Here is a 20,772-nt window from a genome sequence, read left to right as displayed (position 1 = left end):
ATACAACGTATCAGGGTTACGAACGAAAGAAATTGGCATCCTTATTATAATCTTGGTTTGTCAACACCACGCTCGGGTGTTTTACCATGCTGACCAGCATTCATTATTACACCTACATCACTACGGAATTTATTTACAGTCAACCGACGCTTTGCGATGTAACTAAAACAATTTTTGTTTGGTTTTGTGTTTTTGTATAATGTTTACCCAACACCCAGCAATATTTAAGATGCCGATGCCCGAAGGCGGTCTAAAACTAAAAGAGTATGGGTCAGGTGATCTGGTGATTGACATCATGAGCGTGAATCCACGTCAGTGGGATACGGTTTCATTCTGTCAACCAAGTCAACTAGCCTGATCCCACTTTCTGTTCAGTCGTCTCTTACGTCTTATTTTGTTTGTTGTTTAACGCCACATTCAGCAACATTATTGCATTATCTAAGCAGCAGTCTGTAGATAATTGAGTGTGGGCCAGAAAACCCAGTGATAAACACGTGAAAACAACCTTATAAATTACAGACCCGTGAAGATCCGGGGTAGAATAGGTCTTCAGCAACCCATGCTTGCCACATAAGGCGACTATGCTTGTCGTAAGAGGCGACTAACGGGATCGGGTGGTCAGGCTCGCTGACTTGGTTGACACATGTCATCGGTTCCCAATTGCGCAGATCGATGCTCATGCTGTTGATCACTGGATTGTCTGGTCCAGACTCGATTATTTACAGACCGCTTCCATGTAGCTGGAATATTGCTGAGTGTGGCGTAAAACTAAACTCACTCACTCACTTTAAATTACATTGTGTATTCATATCATGAGCCACGATCTATGCAACTGGGACACGATGACATGTATTGACCAACTCAGTGAGCCTGACCAACGATCCCGTTAGCCACCTCTTACGACAAGCACGGGCTGCTCAAAACCAATTCTAACCCTGATCTTCACGGTCACTCGTCTATTACAAGAAGCAGAGGAGTGAGTGAGTTTAGTTTTACGCAGCTTCAGCAATATTCCAGCAATATAACGGCGGAGGGAAACCAGATATGGGCTTCACACATTGTACCCATGTGGGGAATCGAACCTGGGTCTTCTGACGAGCGAACGCTTTAACCACTAGTCTACTCCACCGCCCACAAGCAAAGGAACCTCCAGGGCCCGATACTCATACCGGAATCCCCATGGATGGACTCTGTAACCGGAATACTGGACAAAAATAGTTATGGATATATGTAAATTCAAAAAGAATAATGAATTTAGACATTAACACACTGAAAATATCAATCATAAAAATACCAACATCCCCAACTTATTTTGTCCAGTAGACAAGGAATTCAATATTTCACACAATAGTGAGGCTTCCTGTAGGTTATGCTAGCGGACAGTTAAGCACGCATAGAGCTTCCTGGTAATTCAACTGCCTGAACTACAGCAAATTGCTTGAACACTATAAGGATGTAGGAAATGATGCGTTGCCCCTGATGGCGATTAATGTGCGTAGATGCACGGGGGAAATGTTTCGCTAAATATAGATACAATTTGTAGAATGTCACACTACAATACGTATGATTTCCGATGAACTTACGTACTCGTGACAAATGGAAAGTTAATGGGGAAATTTATTAAAGTAAAACTAGAGATCTACTAACATTGAAACTATAGAAATGTCACGACCGCTTTATTGTCTCATATTTTCGCTAGCAGTACGTTGTGTTAATCTTGCAGCCTCAATCGGACAGCAATGTTTCAGCTGTATGACCGCGGTCGGCGATGTATGTCGCCGGCCGGGCGCCAGCAGGCTAGTGGAGACATGGAACGTCATTGTCAGGATCCGATCACGCATAATCTCAGCCAGGTTAGTGAAGACAGGGGGCGGTGGGGTGCTTAAAGCGTTTGATCGTCACGCCGAAGACCCGGGTTCGATTCCCCACATGGGTAAAATGTGTGAAGCTCATTTCTCGTGTGCCCAGCCGTGATATTGCTAAAAGCGGCGTAAAACTATACTCACTCAGTGCAGACAGTAACAGTTAGTTAATAGTAAATTATGATCATCTGGGAAGAATACTTACTGACCAAGATATCATAAAACACCTTCCCCTGATCCTTGACTGGAGTTCATTTCTGGTGGTGGAATTGGGTTAAACGTCGTGCTTGAGAATATTTCGCTCATATGACGACGTGCATGCGTGTGTATGTGTATGTGTGGCTGCTTGTACTAGCCCAGACTTAAGCTGGTTTTATAGTGATAGCTCACTGAGATACCATGCCGCAGTGAAGCATGAATACCCTACTCAGACACATTATATTGACTCCAAGCCGACCAGTCCTTGTTGTACCCATTAATGCCGAGCGCCAGACAGGGACCAACAAGTACCATATTTTAACGTCTTTTGGTATGACGCGGTCGGGGATCGAACCTGCGACCTTCCGCACTCCGGGCGGACGCTCTAACTACTACACCACGGAGGCGGTCTCATTTCTGGTGACCGTAACATAAAGGTAAGGTCATAAACCACCTTTCCGTATTTCCTGAACACGTGAAGGTCCGGGTTAGAATGAGACTTCAGTAACCCATGCTTGTCGTCAAAGGCGACTAACGGGATCGGGTGGTCAGGCTCGATGGCTTGGTTGACACATGTCATCGGTTCCCAATTGCGCAGATCGATGCTCATGCTGTTGATCACTGGATTGTCTGGTCCAGACCGCCGCCATATAGCTCGAATATTGCTGAGTGCGGCGTAAAACCAAACTCACTCAATCACCGTATTTCCTGACGTGAGTGAGTGAGTTGGTTTTAACTCCATATTAACAATACTTCCGTATCATAACGGTAAGGTCATAATCCACCTTCCATCTATACACATAGAAACGAATAAGGGAACACATGAAAGTACAAGTGTTCCTTTATTTATTTCCAGAATTACACTCACAGTGCAATACATACCTTGTGAAGAAACCTGGAAAAGAATAAAGGAACATGTGTTCCCTTATTCGTTTCCATGAGTATATTTACACAATAAAATGAGTGAGTGAGTGATTTGGCTTAAGGAAGTTTTAACAGTGCTCAACTGAAATAACGGCTAGGTCAAAAACAACCGTCCCTATTCTTGCTTAGTGGAGTGAGCGAGTAGGGTTAACACCGCTTTAACAGTTCTTCCGTGTTATAACGGGGTGCCAGCTTGATGTGCGAGGAAAGCCACGGGTGATAGATGTCTCAGGCGTTTACCGTTACAGCGATATCCATGGGAACGGGCACGCATGGTGTCGACTAGACTAACAACTAGTTTCTGAAATGAACATATTTTACTGGAAAAAAAATCATAGTAAAAAAAAAATATATATAATGAAAAGGAGCCCTGAGACTTTCTTCAAGCTGAGGAAATCTAGACTTGCCAAATTTTCTAGACTTGCGTTGGGCTTTCTTGGATATATTTGCTTCAGGGTCTGTATGACAGACTAGGTGTCGACAAACCAATGAGGATCAGCATCTAAGCGAAAGTGGGATTCGAACCCCCAAATATCAGCACAGATAGTACATTTTACTAAAGAAGTAAATGTTTCATTGTCATTAAGGGAATTCCCGAACAAATATTATGTTTCCCCTATAGGTATTTCAATTTCCTGTCCTTTCAGTGTGAATTATCATTTAATCAATGCTCCTTTCGTTCAATCAAAAAATTGGGGAGGTGGGGTAGCCCAGTGGTTAAAGCGTTCGTCATGCCAAAATACCAGGGTTGGGTTGCCTACATCGGTACAGTATGTGAAGTTCATTTCTGGTGTTCCCCGCCGTGATATTGCTGGAATATTGCTTAAAAACATCACTCACTCATTCAACCAACCATGAAAAATATTTATCAAGCATTCTATCCATCATAATATCAGTAAGCCGTCCATTAACTTAGCGACCGCCTCCGTGGTGTAGTGGCTAGAGCGTCCGCCCAGAGAGCGGAAGGTCGCGGGTTCGATCCCCGGCCGCGTCATACCAAAAGACGTTATTAATTTATATGGTACCAGCTTAAGTCTGCATGGGCTAGTACAAGCCACACGCATGCACGTCGTCATATGAGCGAAATATTCTTACGTGCTACGTTCACCTCACCTCACAGTAACAAGACAGGAATTCACTATGCAGAGTTGCGTCCCTTAACAGTGGCAGTATCAGCTGTTCTTGACGGCGGATTGTGATTGCAAGATCATGTATCTTTATATATCTGCACAATACATATAACAAATATGAAATACTGCCAAGCGGAGTTAAAGTTAAACCGAGCTCACTTCATGTAAATGTTTCGTTACCAACGCTACAGCCGACATATTCTAATGACACGCGTATGGACTTGTCCATAGTGTTGGCTGCATGAAGTTTACAGATGTCTATATTCTTGTGATAAGATGGAAAGGAACGCAGGCTCCTTGAAGTCTCGGGGACGAACGTGAGAAATACCGAGATCACATGTTTTCCGTCTGTCAGATTGTCGTCTGCCAAGCGGCGCAGGACAGCAGGGAGTCATGAGCGCTTTGTCATGTTCGACTTAGTTGTTTTTTGTCGAGGACGCAATCAGCACATTCTCCTGGATGTAATGACAGCTGAGTGACGTTACTTCACACCAAAATAGCCGAACAAACACTGTGTTTTGAATCACCGGTTCATTAAAGGAGGTGGTCGCTGCGAGTCCAGAAGTTAGCAGAACTACACTTTCAAAGGGATGCGTCAAGTGTCTGATTGAATCAAGTGTCTGACTGCCTCACTGACACACATTAAATGCGGGACTTCGAGGTATGTTTATGTGTCTATGTTGATTGTTGGATTTGATACGAGAGGAAAGTCTTAATGTCGTAACAAGAGACCTTTACGCCATACAATTAAAACATTCAAAAGACTTAGCTAACACATGTCATCGTATCCAAGATGCGTGTTGTCAGTCAATGGATTGCCATGTCCAGACTGCGGCCTTATAACAACAGGACCCGGTTGTATCAAACTTTAATAAAGCTTTAATCGTTAATTAAACTATGATTAGTTAATCATTGATTATCTTCAGTTGCATGAAACCCTTAATAAAGGAATCCCTTCATTAACCCATCATTAAGCTAATGAAGGTTTGGGGGTATCATTAACTCGTCATTAGCTGTGTCAACATGGCATGGACCTCTACACTTTGAGCTTCTGAAAATAGATAGGATTTTTGGTTGTTGTTTTATAAATTAGATATAAAATATGCCACCCTTCCACAAAGTCATTGAAATAAAAGAAAAATGACAAATGCAAATACGGACCCGAGCCAAAAATATTTGCCACTTAACTTAATTTCAATAGACTTACATGTGAATTTAGTGTAGAAAACACAATTTCTATTTAATTAATTCTGGTGGAATCGGAAAATTCTGTCGAAATTCTGTGGGTGTAGCTGAGATGATTACTGTGCTCACTTTAATTAGGACCCAAAGAAAATTAAATTCATGGAAAATATTTATGCTACACGAAATTAACATACCGTATAAGTCTCTGGAAGTTACATCACATTACTAATACTGTTGACACAGGCCTGTATTTCCTCAAGCGCTTTTTATTTGATGTAATTACATTACGAGTTTTCGATGATAATTCCCTGAAATATTCTAAATTTTAAAGCATAATTAATAATAACAGCAGCGTCAAATGCTTCTGTCTGTTACTAACTTTGCTATATTTTTGCACAACCTTTTTAATATTGTCGCTTCTTAAATATTTGCATTGTGAGAAACATAATATAATTGCCTTCATCTATGTTGCCCAGTTACATCGACGGGAACAACTCACTGTACCTCCTTAAAAGATCGTCGTCAACGGGTAGCAAGCGAATGTTCGAATGACGTCATGAAATTATCAACAACTCGTTCATCATTGTTATCAGCATTTTATTGTGTAGCACTCTTATATATTTTCACACAAACCTGTACACACACAGAATAGCAAATATTATGACAATGTCGAGTAACTCCAATCTGTATGTAAACGTAAGCATTATATGTACTCTAATACATCTATATCAATAAGGAGAGACTGAGTGAGTTAACTTTTACGCCGCACTCAGCAATATTCCAGCTATATGGCGGCGGTCTGTAAATAATCGAGTCTGGACCAGACAATCCAGTGATCAACAGCATGAGCATCGATCTGCGCAATTGGGAACCGATGACATGTGTCAACCAAGTCAGCGAGCCTGACCACCCGATCCCGTTAGTCGTCTCTTACGACAAGCATGGGTTACTGAAGACCAGTTCTAACCCGGGCCTTCACGGGTCCTATCAATAAGGAATCCCCAATACTGTGTGACATGCTGGCGGTGTAGGAGTATGTAAACAATCGCGGTAGAATACATGGGTGAGTAGGCAAACAGTCAACGTGTGTGATAACTTGACCAGTAGGGGATGTTCATTGAACAACGAAGCCGAATCTACCTCCCGATGTCAATTTGAGAGGGTCTTGTCAATGACCATCGTGTCTGCAGTAACCTGATCCAAACACTGCAAATTACAGACTGAGACACACTGAACATATTTGCCAGTTTGAACCATGTCAGACACACGTTATCTGTCCATCACGTTGTAGACGACCGATTCCCAGTTTAAATATTTATAGAAACAAGAAAAACAACACGAACATAACACCTACTTACGTGTGTCAAGTACATGACACGTGTCAAATGTACTAGATTTAGAAACAAGACAAACACATTGAGTGGGAAAACATCTTAGCGAAAGACATGAAATTAGCACAAAGGAAACAACGCACTTCTGTATGAAACTTGAAGGTGCCTCTGAGTAACAACCTCAAAAATAATACAACAAAAGCATACGTTTCAAAACTTCCTAAACGTTTTGTCAACAAGTAAGATTCAACTTCCGGTTGAGTTGCCAGCATGAGCGGACGCTAATCGTGTCGCTCCTCACCAATCCACTCAATCCTATGCTAAAATGCCTGCCAACAACAGAAAAAAACAAAGTAAACCGGAAAACAGGTCACAGTCAAACTCACCAGCTACCAATTTGGACGATTTTGTGGTTACGAGGACAAGGGCAACCGCGGCAAGAAACCCACAGTTTGAAAACGAAGGCGCCATTATGGCGGACCCTGACACGCCGACTGAGTTTGATCTCAAAGCATGGATAACACAAGCACTGCAAAGCCAAACAAGCGAGATAATCGAGAAGATGAACACAATAAATACTGACATTCAAGAGTTACAAAAGAAAACTGAAGAAATACTACAAACAGTTGAGTTTAACGCTTGTAAAATTAAGAGCAATGCAGAAGAAATAAGGAAAAATAAAGACACAATTCTTGAAATGCAGCGAGAATTTGAGTCGAAGCTACTACTGCAAGAACTGTATTCACGCAAGAATAATCTCCTTGTCTACGGGGTGGCGGACGGGTTGGACCCTGAGAAGGCCGTACGCGAGGTTTTCGCGTCACTCGGTGTGGAAGGAGCCGACAACATGCTACTGGTAAATGTGCATCGTCTGCCAAGGAAAAGCACAGACCCCACGAACTTTCGGGCGAATATGCCGAAACCTATTATCGTCAAATTTGTACTAGCTGCCGACAGACAAAAAGCGTACCTTGCGTCTCTGAAGAACAAGAAGGCACTGAGAGAGAAGAAAATAAGTGTTCGAACGGACCTTCCAGTCCCACTCAAAAAGCAACGCGGACGACTGGCTAACAAAGCGTTTGAACAGGCTTGTTTATACGGCGAAAATATGCAAATTTGCATACATGAGTAAATTTACATAGGGAGTGTAATTTGCTAGGGTGAGCAATTTGCTATGCGTTCATACGGACTTTAGGCAAAGCGGTAGTAAATCTTGATAATAGTTCATTTCTGCACTAGCAATGGATGGAGTAAGACGTGAGATAACAAGAAGGTATAGGCATTTCCCATATTACATCAGTGTTGGTCTGATACTGGGATGTTCCCATGATCGAACTTCTAGAAGAAAGCCAAGATCAAGTCATTGGTATACGGAAGTTGTTGGCAAACATTTCACTGATGCCGAATGGTTAAAAAGTTTTAGAATGCGAAGAGAAACATATGAATTGATCTGCACTCGACTAAACGATGAGCTCTCCCTCTGAAGATACAGTTGAGGAACCATTGGATGTGAAGAAAAAGGTTGCTATAACAATCTATTGGATGGCTTTCTCCGCAGAATATAGAACCGTGGCCAACCTTTTTGGTGTCGGGAAGGCAACCGTATGTATCTGCGTCCATCAAGTGTGTGAAGCCATCATGAAACTTCTCCTGACTGAATACGTCAGGTTCCCCCAGGGAGACGCATTGAAGGATGTTATCAGGGGCTATGAGGAGCGTCGGGGATTTCCAAACTGTGTAGGATCTATAGATGGCAGTCACATCCCTATCATAGCTCCTAAATATTCACACGGTGACTACCTGAACAGGAAAGGTTTCTATTCTCTTATCCTTCAAGGGGTATGTGACCACAACCAGATGTTTACACACATCAATATTGGCTGGCCAGGCAGAGTGCATGACGCCCGTGTCTTTGTGAACTCAGACATTTATTTCCTTGGTGATGATGGTTCTCTCTTACCAAACTGGTCGAAGAACATCGGAAATACACAGATGCCCTTGGTGCTCCTTGGTTATGCAGCATACCCCTTAAAGTCATGGTTATTGAAGCCCTACACTGGCAGAGCTAACCTCACTCCAGCTCAGAGTACCTTCAACTATCGACTCAGCGGTGCCAGGATGACGATTGAAAACGCGTTTGGTCGCTTGAAGGGACGCTGGCGGTGTTTGCAGAAGAGGATGGACGTTGACGTCGAATTTGCCTGCACGGTAATTACATGCTGTGTTGTCCTCCACAACATTTGCGAGAGTGTACGTGACCTCTACAGGGAGGATTGGGACGCCGAAGAAGACGAAAAAGAAAATGACTACCAACTGGATGTACAGGATGGGGGCGACGAAGGGATCCAATGTGCGAAAGCTCTGCCTGATGAAATCGCGCTGGCTTTCTGCAACGATGTGTTTTAAAGACATTATTCATTTGTGAAGACATTTACTTTGAGTAAACCATGTATAGTTCATATTGGTGATTATTGTAAACATTTACACTTGTAAATGCACGTGTTTCAAAATTCAAATTAAAGTATTTTGTGAAGATGTAAGCAATCCTTTCTTTTATGTCAACACATCAATACAATATTGCAACACATTGACCATAACCTCAGAGAACAATTTGACGTTTTGCATTAGCTATAATACACACTTTCGATAGCCTCAAAACCAGGATCAAGATTTTCGAAACGGTAAGATACGCAAACATTTGACGTTATAAGTGAATGACAAGTCATGGTTTCAACAACATTATCCTCAAAGCTGTAAGGATAATTACGAGTGCTTTCAGTAATTATTCAAAGCTGGTAACAGAGGGTGAAAACCATGCTTTTTCTTTTCGGAAAAAGTGAAATGTGCACTAAATCTAAAAATCCTTTATTCATAAGAGAAGATGAATTATTACAAGACTTATATCTAGATGCTGTCTAGATTGCTCAAATGAACATTGTGATTACAGCAGCACTAAGAATATGGCTGGACAAACACCAGAACGGAAACGTCTCAAGACACAAACTGGAACTAACTCGAAGGATGAAATGGAAACAAAACGCCAATGAACTTCGTGGCGGTTGATGAGAACACAGAATTGAGCAATAGTTAAAATAATCATGAATGTATCATTTATAGTCTTGTGTCATTCATGAAGTCTACAATTGTAGAAACTTGTTCCGTCTTCAGTATCAGTTATCCAAGAATCGTCATTTGAAGATTGTTGGTTGACTGTCGAGGAATAGCGTGATGAAGGGCCCGGACCTCTTACCGTTTCACCTCCATCATACTGAGCTGTACGACCCGTGCTGTATGGGACAGGTGGGGGCTGTTGTCCTGTCCTCCGTTCAGCTCTCATAATCATATTCATCATGTTGAATTGGTGCTGTCTCTCTTCACGCTTCTGTCTTTCATCTGATTCGATCTTGGCTTTCTCGACATCAAGCTTTTGGCGTTCAAGTTCTATTTTCTGGCGTTCAAGGTCAAGAACCTTATCATCAGCTCTCTCGTTTGCTGCACTAAATCCATTCATCACAGATTTCAGTGGTACTTCCATCCTCGTCTTCCGAGCTCTTTTCTTCTCGCTTTTCACCTTTTCACTTTCCCCTTCAGTGGATTCCTTTCTTTTATTCTTTCTGCTTTCCGTGTCAGATGCATCCTTTTCATCCCTTTCAGTTTCATTATCAGCAAGAGGTGTAATGTCAGCACAACTCTCACCAACAGCCTGTGTGTTTGCCTGTGCTGTATCATCAGGTTCACAAGAATCCCCTCCTTCATCTTCGACTTTCTTGGTCAATGTATCTATAACCTTCAGAGGCGACGAGGCTGGTCTGGTACCAAGAATGGCGTCCAGTTCTTCAAAAAACTTACAAAGTTTCCTTCCCTTTCCACTTTTCTTCAGGTTTGATTTACATACTCTGTGTGTCCTCTTTAAGGTATGGGTTCTCACTTTACTTGGTCAGATGTCCTGTTGAATCCTTTTGCACCCATTTCCGTCGCGACAGTATTGTACACCGAAACATTGTTGCTTTGGGGTTTTTCCAGTAATTCCTCTATACTGTTATCTTCCCATATTGCCAATAGGCATTTTGTTTCCTCGTCATTCCAAGCGGAACCGCGTCTTTTGGCACCGCGAGTTTCTTTCCGGTTTGCCATTGTCGTGTGTCTGTTTTTAATGGAAGCTAGACATCAACTGACAGATATGTGACCAATAAGGCGCGTAAAGTTTAGGCGGGAAACTACCAAAATAGCCATTATGAAATCGAGCGGGAAAAATACTCACCCTGAGTTAATTTGCTATGCGTCTATACGACCAGATTTGCTTAGGGTAGCAAAAAATAAGCATTTACTCACCGGTAGTAAAACATTTGCACCTGGTCTAGGCCAGGAGTATTTTTGCTTGGGGTAGTAAAATTTGCATATGTGTAATTGCGTTTATACGACCAAATATACTCATGTAAGCAAATTTACACATATGCAAAAAATAAACACATGTGCAAATGTCGCCGTTAAGGGACCACAAGCTACACACCCGAATTATGGAGCGGGGAGTCGATCTAACTCTCCAATACAGGAAGAATTCACAGGACGACTGGAAAAATATATCGTTGGAGGACACACTCAAACTGTGACTGTGAATTGCGACAACGTGTGACCAATAAGGACTAACAATTTTACTTTCAGTTAATAATACATAAACACGCGAAGAGCGTCACGGATTCAGTTTGTGTTGGGGGGAAAATCGCCAGTGTCTGTACAACAAGCGAACTTGATTCATGGAATAGATTATGCATGGAATGGATTTCCTCTTTCATGAACTGGAATATGAATTATTCTTGGATTTTTCAGGTAAATACTAATGACATTTAAACAGTATACCACATGTTAACTACTACAGTAACTCGGACGTTCTGCTAAAATTAATGTGCAGACAGCACCTATTATTACTAGACATGACATATAAATGTTTTGATATCTAACAAAGTATGAACTAAAATGTTATCTCATGGTTGATTAGTAACTTACCTAATAGCATTCAGAAATCATCCATAAAAGGAGATATTGCTGTGAAAATTACAAGCAGCAACTCGTGTTTTATCTCAATTGATGTCATAATACCTAGCTCCCGTAGTATGCAAGGTAATAAGCATACAAGGGAACGTCGATTATTCTTTGCGTTGAGACTAACTACCAGAGCAATTTCTTTCTCCACTATATATAGATGTATGTTGTGCAGATATGGTTATCTTTATTACAAAATGTCACTCCTCTACTCATTTGTGACTAATACAAACCATTCAGCAAAAGTCAAATCAGATATAGCTATCAACACTATAAACAACACCATGTGCATTTCTATTTATAGATTCGCACTTCCGGTGTATACGCGGATGTAAAGTTTACAACTGTGAACGTAACACTATCCTTTCATTAGATGAACTACTTGAGTAACCTAGTTCTATTACATGCTAACAGCATATTATATAATAACCCAAATTCTCGTTATGAAACGTTTGCTCAGGCTTAGTGTACATTTCTAGTTTTTGACACTGCAAGGAGTTTTGTGTATTTATGCGCAGTGAAGAGTTTATATCCGGATGTCTCCATACTCATAGAAACGTGGGAACATGTGGATGAAGGATAGAAATCTTGTGTAGAGACTACTAGAGCGATTTCCTTTCCTCTACATATAGAGGTACGTTATGCGGTGATGATTATCTTCATAACAAAGTGTCACTCCTCTACTCGTTTGTGACTGATACAAATCATTCAGCAAAATCGGATATAGTTATGAATAATGTAAACAACACCATGTGCTTTTCCATTTACGCAGAACTACTTGAATAACTTAGTTCTCCACTACATGTTGACAGCATTATACAATAATGGATACTCTCATCATGAAAGGTTACTTGCTCAGGCAGAGTGTACATTTCTATTTTTTTGACACTGCAAGGAGTGTATGTATTTTCGCGCAGTGAGGAGTTTATAACAGGATGTTTTGAGGTGTGAATATGTGGATGAACTTATGAAGCTCAGAAACCATCTGATTAATATTCACTATGTACTATGTAGTTTTTTTTGTTTTTTTTTATTTACTTACTTACACTTCCGTAGTATATGCGGATGTATAGTTTACAACCGTGAACGGAACATTATCCTTTTACTAGAGATGAACTACTTGAATAACTTAGTTCTCCACTACATGTGGACAGCATTATATAATAATGGATATTTTCATTATGAAAGGTTACTTGCTCAGGCAGAGTGTACATTTCTATTTTTTTTGACACTGCAAGGAGTGTATGTATCTTCTCGCAGTGTGGAGTTTATAACAGGATGTTTTGACATGTGAATATGTGGATGAAGCTCAGAAACCATCAGATTTATACTAATATTCACTAGGTACTATGTAATTTTCTATTTACGGATTCACACTTCCGTAGCATATGCGAATGTAAAGCTTACAACCGTGAACGTAACATTATCCTTTCACTAGATGAACTACTTGAGCAACTTAGTTCCCCAATACATGCTGACAGCATATTATATAATAATGGATATTTTCTTTATGAAAGGTTATTTGCTCAGGCAGAGCGTGCATTTTTATTTCTTGACAATGCAAGGAGTGTGTATACATTTGAGCAGTGAGGATCTTATAACAGGATGTTTTGATGTGTGAATATGTGGATGTACTATACTTCCACCGCTTTACAGCTAAGATCTCTACAGAATTCTGATCTTTTAGCGAGACTGACACTACAGGATCTACTGCATTTACTGTATTCTTGCAGTGGAATATTACTAGTGATTTGAACACTTAATTGATGTAACTCACTGTTTTAGTTGTGTATCAGCTTCGATAATACAATATCTGATATTACGCAAAATATACCCACGTAGTTGCATTATAACTAAACACTTCATGTCAATCCTCTTAAAAAGTAAAGAGTGTACCAAAGAAACCACAAAATTTTCCTGGTTTTCAGAAGCTGGAAGCACCTTTATACCCACAATTTTGAAATGTTTTATATTTTGTTATCATATACAGAATAACGAAAATTCCACAAAGCATGTTACTGACATATACACTTTCACAAATCCCATTCTATACCATTGTTACGACTACAAACCATTTGAATTAGAGATACTCCACATCTTTGAAAATGGCTGAAAAGGAAAAAAATTAAGATTATGTCTTTTAAACTGTAGGGGCTTAAACAATTCATTTTAAAGAAACAAGGTGTTCGATTCTTACGAAAAAAAAAAAAGCCCACATATATTGCTTACAAGATGTACACTTTACTAAAGAACAAGAACAAATCATTAAACAACAATGGGGCTACAATCAATGCTACATGACATCGTTTAAAAGTAATGCTAGAGGAACAGCTGTTTTATTTAATAATAACTTTGAATTTAAAGTTGAAGATGTGGTTGCCGATAATGAGTCAGGAAATTATGTAATATTAAAAGTAAATATATGTGAAAAATTCTACACAATAGCAAGCATATATGGCCCAAACCAAGATACGCCAGAAGTTTATGATACAATTAAAGATCATGTTGAACGCCTAGGAGGAACACAAACTATTTTATGCGGAGACTGGAATTTAGTACAAGACCCTAGAAAAGATACTTTTTAACTATAAAAATATTAACAACCCAAAGGCCAGAGAAAAATTATAGATCTGATATACGCTTTAGATTTAAAAGATCCATGGAGAGAAACAAACCCCTTCGAGAAAAGATTTACCTGGCGTCAACCTACTCCAATTAAACAAGCTCGACTAGATTATTTTCTGATCTCTCATAGTTTATTACAGAATGTTATCAAGTGTGACATAAGTCCAAGCATAGATTCAGATCATTCACTTATTTCTATGACACTAGCTCTATCTGAAACACAAAGAGGAAAAGGTTTTGGAAATTCAACAATTCTTTATTACAAGATCCAAAGTATGTACAATTAGTCAAGGAAACTATTAAAAGTACGTTGAACAAATATAAACACAAAACAGAAGACCAAATTCCAAAATACCAAATTAATGATCAACTTCTATGGGAAATGATTCTTATGGAAATCAGAGGATTAACAATTTACTATACATCAACTAAGAGGAAAAAGATAAGAGCAGAATCAATGAACTAGAAACATTATTGCATGATTTAGAGATAGAACTGGATAACAATGACAGTTTACAGGCCAAAGAAGAAATTTTTAAAAAGAATAAATGATATAAAAACTGAACTTAATGAATTTGAAACAAATAAAACAAAGGGGGAATTTATTAGATCAAAAGCAAAATGGACAGAACTGGGAGAAAAACCAAGTAGATACATTTTAAACTTGGAATTTAGAAATTTTCTCAACAAGTCTATATCAGAAATTAAAACCCGATGGATCAACCATTAAAGATCAAGAAGAAATACTAAAAGAAACACAAAGCTTTTATAAAAAAACAATATAAAAATGAAAACTGCACACAAATTAATCTTGATTCTTTGTTAAACAAATACAATATACCAAAACTAAATGAAGACAGTGCCGCAACTTTAGAGGGAGAACTAACATATGAGGAAACCCTAGAAGCATTGAAAAAAATGAAAAATGAAAAAAGTCCCGGACCAGACGGTTTTACAACAGAATTTCTAAAATTCTTCTGGATAGACTTGAACAAATTCTTGATAAATTCGTTAAATTATGCATATCAAAACCAAAATCTATCAGTTACCCAGAAACAAGGATTAATTACATGCTTACCAAAAGAAAACAAACCAAAACTATTTTTTTAAAAATGGCGGCCAATTTCTCTTCTTAACGCATCGTATAAAATTGCATCAGCGGTTATAGCTAATAGAATGAAGAAAGTATTACCACTAATAATAAATGATGATCAAAAAGGCTTTGTACAAGGAAGATATATTGGTGAGGTCACAAGGCTGATAAACGATTTAATGGAGTACACATAATCTTATCAAATACCAGGACTATTAGTCCTAATAGATTTTGAAAAGGCTTTTGATTCAGTTGACAGAAACTTTATACTAAATGTGTTAAGATTCTTTAATTTTGGACCTAGTTTTCAGAAGTGGATCAGACCTTTTTTTAAAGATATGCATTCAAGTGTATTTGTAAATGGATTTGCTATCACCTTTTTTCCTATAGCCAGAGGTTGTCGCCATATATTTTTGTCTTATGCGCAGAAATTTTAGCTATACTTATCAGAAATAATAAAAATATAAAAGGTATTAAAAAGGGAAGTATTGAATATGTTCTTGCACAATTTGCTGACGATACTTCTTTATCCTTGGACGGCACTGAGAGTAGTCTATATGCCTTGTTGAACATTTTATCCTTTTTGCAAGGTTTTCTGGCTTGAAAATTAATGCTGACAAGACAAGACTGATCTGGATAGGTTCAAAGAAAAGATGTAGATATAAACTCTGTAAAGACTGGAACTTAGATTGGACTCAAAGTGACTACAAGGTACTGGGTATTACGTTTGATGTAGACCTTGACAAAATGGTGAAATTGAACTACGATAATAAGTTCAAACAGATAGAGAAGGAAATGAAATTATGGTCAATAAGAACACTTACCCCAATCGGTAGAAATGTTGTTTTGAAATCACTACTGCTTGCAAAATTAAACCATTTATTTTCCTCAATTCCATCACCCCCAGATGAAATAATAAATCAATTTCAACAAGCCTGCTTCAAATTTGTATGGAAAAACAAACCAGACAAAATTAAAAGAGACGTTTTAGCTATGCCACCTGATTACGGAGGAATTAGTGTCCCACTCATTAAGAATAATATTTATGCACATAAAATAGCATGGATAAAAAAATTATATTCCAGTAACTGCAAATGGAAATCATTAGTGGATAACTGTATACCTAACTACGGAAGACTTTGGTTAGCTGATCCTGAATATTTTGAAAACATATAAAACCATACATAAGAAATCCATTTTGGAGAGATGTAATTTCTGCATGGGGATCATATTTACAAAAGCATTATAAGATAATAAACCCAAATGATATGTTAAACCAATGTATTTGCTTTAATTATATGTTTAGCATAGGTAACGAAACAAATTTTATAAACAATTGTTACAATGCAGGAATACACTTTATATCTGATCTAATGAACCCAACCACAGGGGAATTCTATACTTATGAAGAACTACAAAAAATATATCAAGTTAAAACAAATATCTTAAGATATCACAGTATTAAATCTTCCATAATTGCCTGCTTAAAGAGAAGACAAATCACTCTACCTAAAACACTCCCATTCTCACCAATACTACCATTTAATATATCCAAACATAATCTAAAGGTCAAAGGCACCAAAACCTTCTACCTCTCTTTACTGGACTCCAACTACAACAAGTCATATCCACATTAAAAGTGGGAAAGAGTCTTTGAAACACAGTATGATAACACAATGCTTCGAAATATATATATGATGGCAAAATGTAGTAATTTGAAATGGTTACAGATGAAGATATTGTATGATATTATACCTACAAATATTTTCTTAAATAGGATCGGTCTAAAGGACACACCTTTATGTACATTCTAGTCAAAGGAACTAGAATCAATTGTCCATCTACTCTGTAATTGTTGTCATGTTAAAAAGATTTGGGAGAGTTTGACCAGATGGCTAATGACTGTAACTGAAGGTAACATTGACTTTACACCAGAAAACATTTTACTTGGATTTAAAGGGAAAAACAATAATTCTTTAAATGCAATATGTCTTGTTGTGAAACAGGTAATATACACAAAAAAATAAAAGAACAAGTTGCAAGTTTCAAACATGTAGTAAGCGAGGTATCAAAATACTATGAAATTACAAAATATAATGCGTACTCTACATGCAGCAACAGTGAGTTTTTTACCTTCTGGTCATCTTTCCACAATCTATTTACAGAAAATACTAGGTCAGAAAACATATAATAAATGTATTTAATTACTATTATTAGTATTGGAATTACTGAGATAACATATTCAAAGACGTTTATTCATTGTATGAAGGGGATTTGTGAAAGTGTATTGAATAAACTTGATATATTGTATATGAATATCTGTATGAATATACTTATGTGAATGCATTCTTCATGTACTATGTAAAATGTGGAAATAAAGATGTTAAAAAAAAATTTTAATAAAAAAGAAAGTAAGATGCAGCACATATCTGAGCCTGTTTTCTGATAACCTTACAATATCGTGCTTGGATAATTTGATCGGAGAGGCTTTAGGTAAATAGTACTCTGAAAATGGTAAACTGCAAAGCCCTAACCTTCAAACCAATATGTTTGCCAAGCCATGAGGACGTAGAAGCGAAACTGATTTGGAAACTACTTCACAAAATCATTTAGGAGATAGTTTCTAGCTTTAGTCACAGTGCCGAGAGGCTTTGGAGTTTATGTGATTTGCTTCCTGATGCTGATACGTTTTTCATTAGATTCTGGCCTCATGTTCAATTATGACTGAGGCAAAATGTTGTAGAATAAAAGATTATTCTAATGCTATAGCTAGACAGAACAATTACAGATGCACTACACAGATTTTTAGGCTTGGATTCTGTCTCTCTATCTAAATATGTGTGTTTACAATTATGATTCGCATCTTAGAGTACGTAGATAAGTACAAAGGTAACTGACAGTACGTGTAAATACTTTGAATGCATTAAGGAGCATGTACCTGCAAGCATACCAGGTTTTATCACAGCATCAACAGACCCTACATCATTACAAACCCCTGTCCTCTGATTACAAGCTACACAATCCCCACTGCATGTGTACTGACAGTGACTCCCGTATGCCCCGTCTTTACACCCACGACTACAACTACCGTCTACCTCACATACACCATCCAGACACGAGCCACAAGCCTCGTCACATCTCTTTCCGAACCATCCATCAGTACAGGCTGGACACCGTCCATGGCGGTCACACACATTGTCTCTACAATGGAGACATTTCTTGTGGCAGTGTTTCCCATAGTACCCTGGAACACAGCCCTCCAAGCACGATCCATCATGGCTGTAACACAGGGAAGACTTGCAGGAGATACTACACGGGGTGTTACAGTGTAACCCGTGCCACCCAGTCTCACATCCTTCTTGACAAACTGCAGTATGTCGGTTCACAGTGCTTGTGTCCATCGCCTTTGTAGCACTTCAAGGGCACGTGTTACTGCAGCGTGTCCATGGTAACCAGGCTGACACTGTTCACATACCCCAGTCTGTCTGTCACAACCAGTGGTCCAGCAATGTTGACATCTGTCTTCGCACTTCTGTCCATAGAAGCTTGCTTCACATCCATGTAGACAGTACCCCGTGATGCTGCACCTTCCCATCAGACAGTTGTCACATGTCGTGTTACAGAAGTTCCCTGTCCATCTTCCATCACACCCATCAAGACATTCTCCTGTCTGTATGTGACAGACTGATGCCTTGCAGTTGGGAGGACATCGTCCAACACAATGTGCCCCGGTCCATCCTCCACCACAAGATTCAGAACAAGCACCTGTATGTCGGTCACAGTAGACAGCGCCACCTACCGGAAAGCTGGAACATCGTGGTGGACAGGGTGTGTCGCAGTGTCGTCCATAGAACCCTGGCCTACATGAAAAACATTCTCCAGTGGACCTGTCACATCCGTCTCCGTCACAACGTCCTTGGCATGTAGAGCTGCACTTTGATCCGTGACACCCGGGGTTACATGACTGACATCGAAGACGACCATTCCCATGTCTACACCCAGTGGTGTTACACGAGTCGTGACTTGGGTGCTCTGAAAAAATTTATGTTGTATGTTAAAAATTAGAAGTGTCAGAAAAAATAACCCGTATTGTATTTAGGAAACTATATGAATATGACAAATTTAACTTCCACAAATTTCAGTTTCGTTTCATTTTTAATCCATTAACCATGGTGAATACAATTCCATTGTATCATTATATACATGTATTTACCAAGAGAGTGTGTCACAGCAAGCAGGGCAGAGATCAGCACCACAAGCGACAGGATCTGTCCGCCTTTCATTGTTCCAAGGGACACGTGGTCTACTGATGAAAACAGATATAAGGATTAAAAGATAACTGGATTACCTGAAGGGAAAGCAAGTTTGTTTCTTAACAAGCAATAGTGGACTAAGTGGAGAAGAATGCATGATCTCTAACTACGTTACAAGCTGTAGCAATATCACAGATGTAGACATGCTTTTATGCGTCCAGTGGTAGGTTGTATACAATGTCTGCATGAAGACTTCTATAAGAGTCAATAGAAGTTGGAGCACTAAGTACCTACCTGATAACGCTGTGGAAAAGCAGTACATACTGGTAACAGGCTTGTAAAAGGAATCCCATGGCGGGGTCTACTCCTGTTCCCATATAGGCACACTGTTACACTTGAATGTAAGTTAGTTTTCCAAAAATAACGTATGACAAAACTATGGAATCCTGGATGGGACATTGTCGCGTTATGTAACTTATGTATTGGTATCGGTAGAATTTTGTGCACGTTGTCATATTATGTAGTATTTGAGTCTCGAAGGCATTGTTTGTTATTTTCAAGTCAATGCTTACCGTTAGTATGCCAGTATTTATGTGGAGAATGTATGTTTTGTTTCGGTTTTGTGTCGTTTGTGAGATGTTTGTGATGATCTACGAACGAACTTCGGTTATTGAATGTTGACTCCGAAGAGACACTCGGAAAGATTTAATCCGACTACTTTACACTCAAGGTTTTCTTTAATCTATACTTTTCCAAAAACTTATCTAAATAGCTTCTTTCGGTTACCCAGCTGGTTAGGGGTAATGTCTTTTATTTACTAATCACTGAATCAGTGTTTTTCTATTACAGTGGTACTCGATTATTTTCCGGTTAGTGATATTTATGTTACAAATCATGAAATGATATTCGTTAGTTTAATAGAATCAAAGTATCACGTTTTCCTCTAATAAACAACCCAGCACATATTCTATAGATACAGTGTTGCATACTGTAACAAATATATTGACATACTATGTGATAACATGCATTTGATAAAGTGTTTCAAGTATAGCGAGCTAGAGTTAATGAAATGAGATTGCAACAAAATCAGGCCCTCCTATCTATTTGACGAAAAGGCGTTGAATGGGATTA

The 20,772-nt window shown here is 38.9% G+C and overlaps 3 protein-coding genes across 3 annotated transcripts; 1 reads left to right on the top strand and 2 right to left on the bottom strand.

The window, feature by feature from the left end:
• The first annotated feature begins 8,097 nt into the window (after nucleotides 1–8,097).
• Nucleotides 8,098–9,036, top strand: LOC124261301 (protein ANTAGONIST OF LIKE HETEROCHROMATIN PROTEIN 1-like). Its single transcript, XM_046695607.1, has one exon. It carries the CDS (start codon nucleotides 8,098–8,100, stop codon nucleotides 9,034–9,036), a length of 939 nt encoding a protein of 312 aa, XP_046551563.1.
• Nucleotides 9,037–9,375: 339 nt separating this feature from the next.
• On the bottom strand, nucleotides 9,376–10,863 carry LOC124261300 (scaffold attachment factor B2-like). Its single transcript, XM_046695606.1, has 3 exons — nucleotides 10,852–10,863; nucleotides 9,881–10,537; nucleotides 9,376–9,381 (listed from the first exon to the last, which is right to left on the bottom strand). The coding sequence occupies exons 1-3, from the start codon at nucleotides 10,861–10,863 to the stop codon at nucleotides 9,376–9,378; spliced, it is 675 nt and encodes a 224-aa protein (XP_046551562.1).
• Nucleotides 10,864–18,770: 7,907 nt separating this feature from the next.
• On the bottom strand, nucleotides 18,771–20,103 carry LOC124261298 (scavenger receptor class F member 1-like). The gene is made up of 3 exons (XM_046695605.1): nucleotides 19,936–20,103; nucleotides 19,602–19,694; nucleotides 18,771–19,420 (listed from the first exon to the last, which is right to left on the bottom strand). Exons 1-3 carry the CDS (start codon nucleotides 19,961–19,963, stop codon nucleotides 18,771–18,773), a joined length of 771 nt encoding a protein of 256 aa, XP_046551561.1. The 5' UTR covers nucleotides 19,964–20,103.
• Between the last annotated feature and the right edge of the window lie 669 nt (nucleotides 20,104–20,772).

This window comes from Haliotis rubra, unplaced genomic scaffold (assembly GCF_003918875.1).
Source record: "Haliotis rubra isolate DU_JTF1 unplaced genomic scaffold, ASM391887v1 Scf795, whole genome shotgun sequence".
NCBI classification, from domain to species: domain Eukaryota; kingdom Metazoa; phylum Mollusca; class Gastropoda; order Lepetellida; family Haliotidae; genus Haliotis; species Haliotis rubra.
This window is presented reverse-complemented; position numbering and strand designations above follow the sequence as displayed.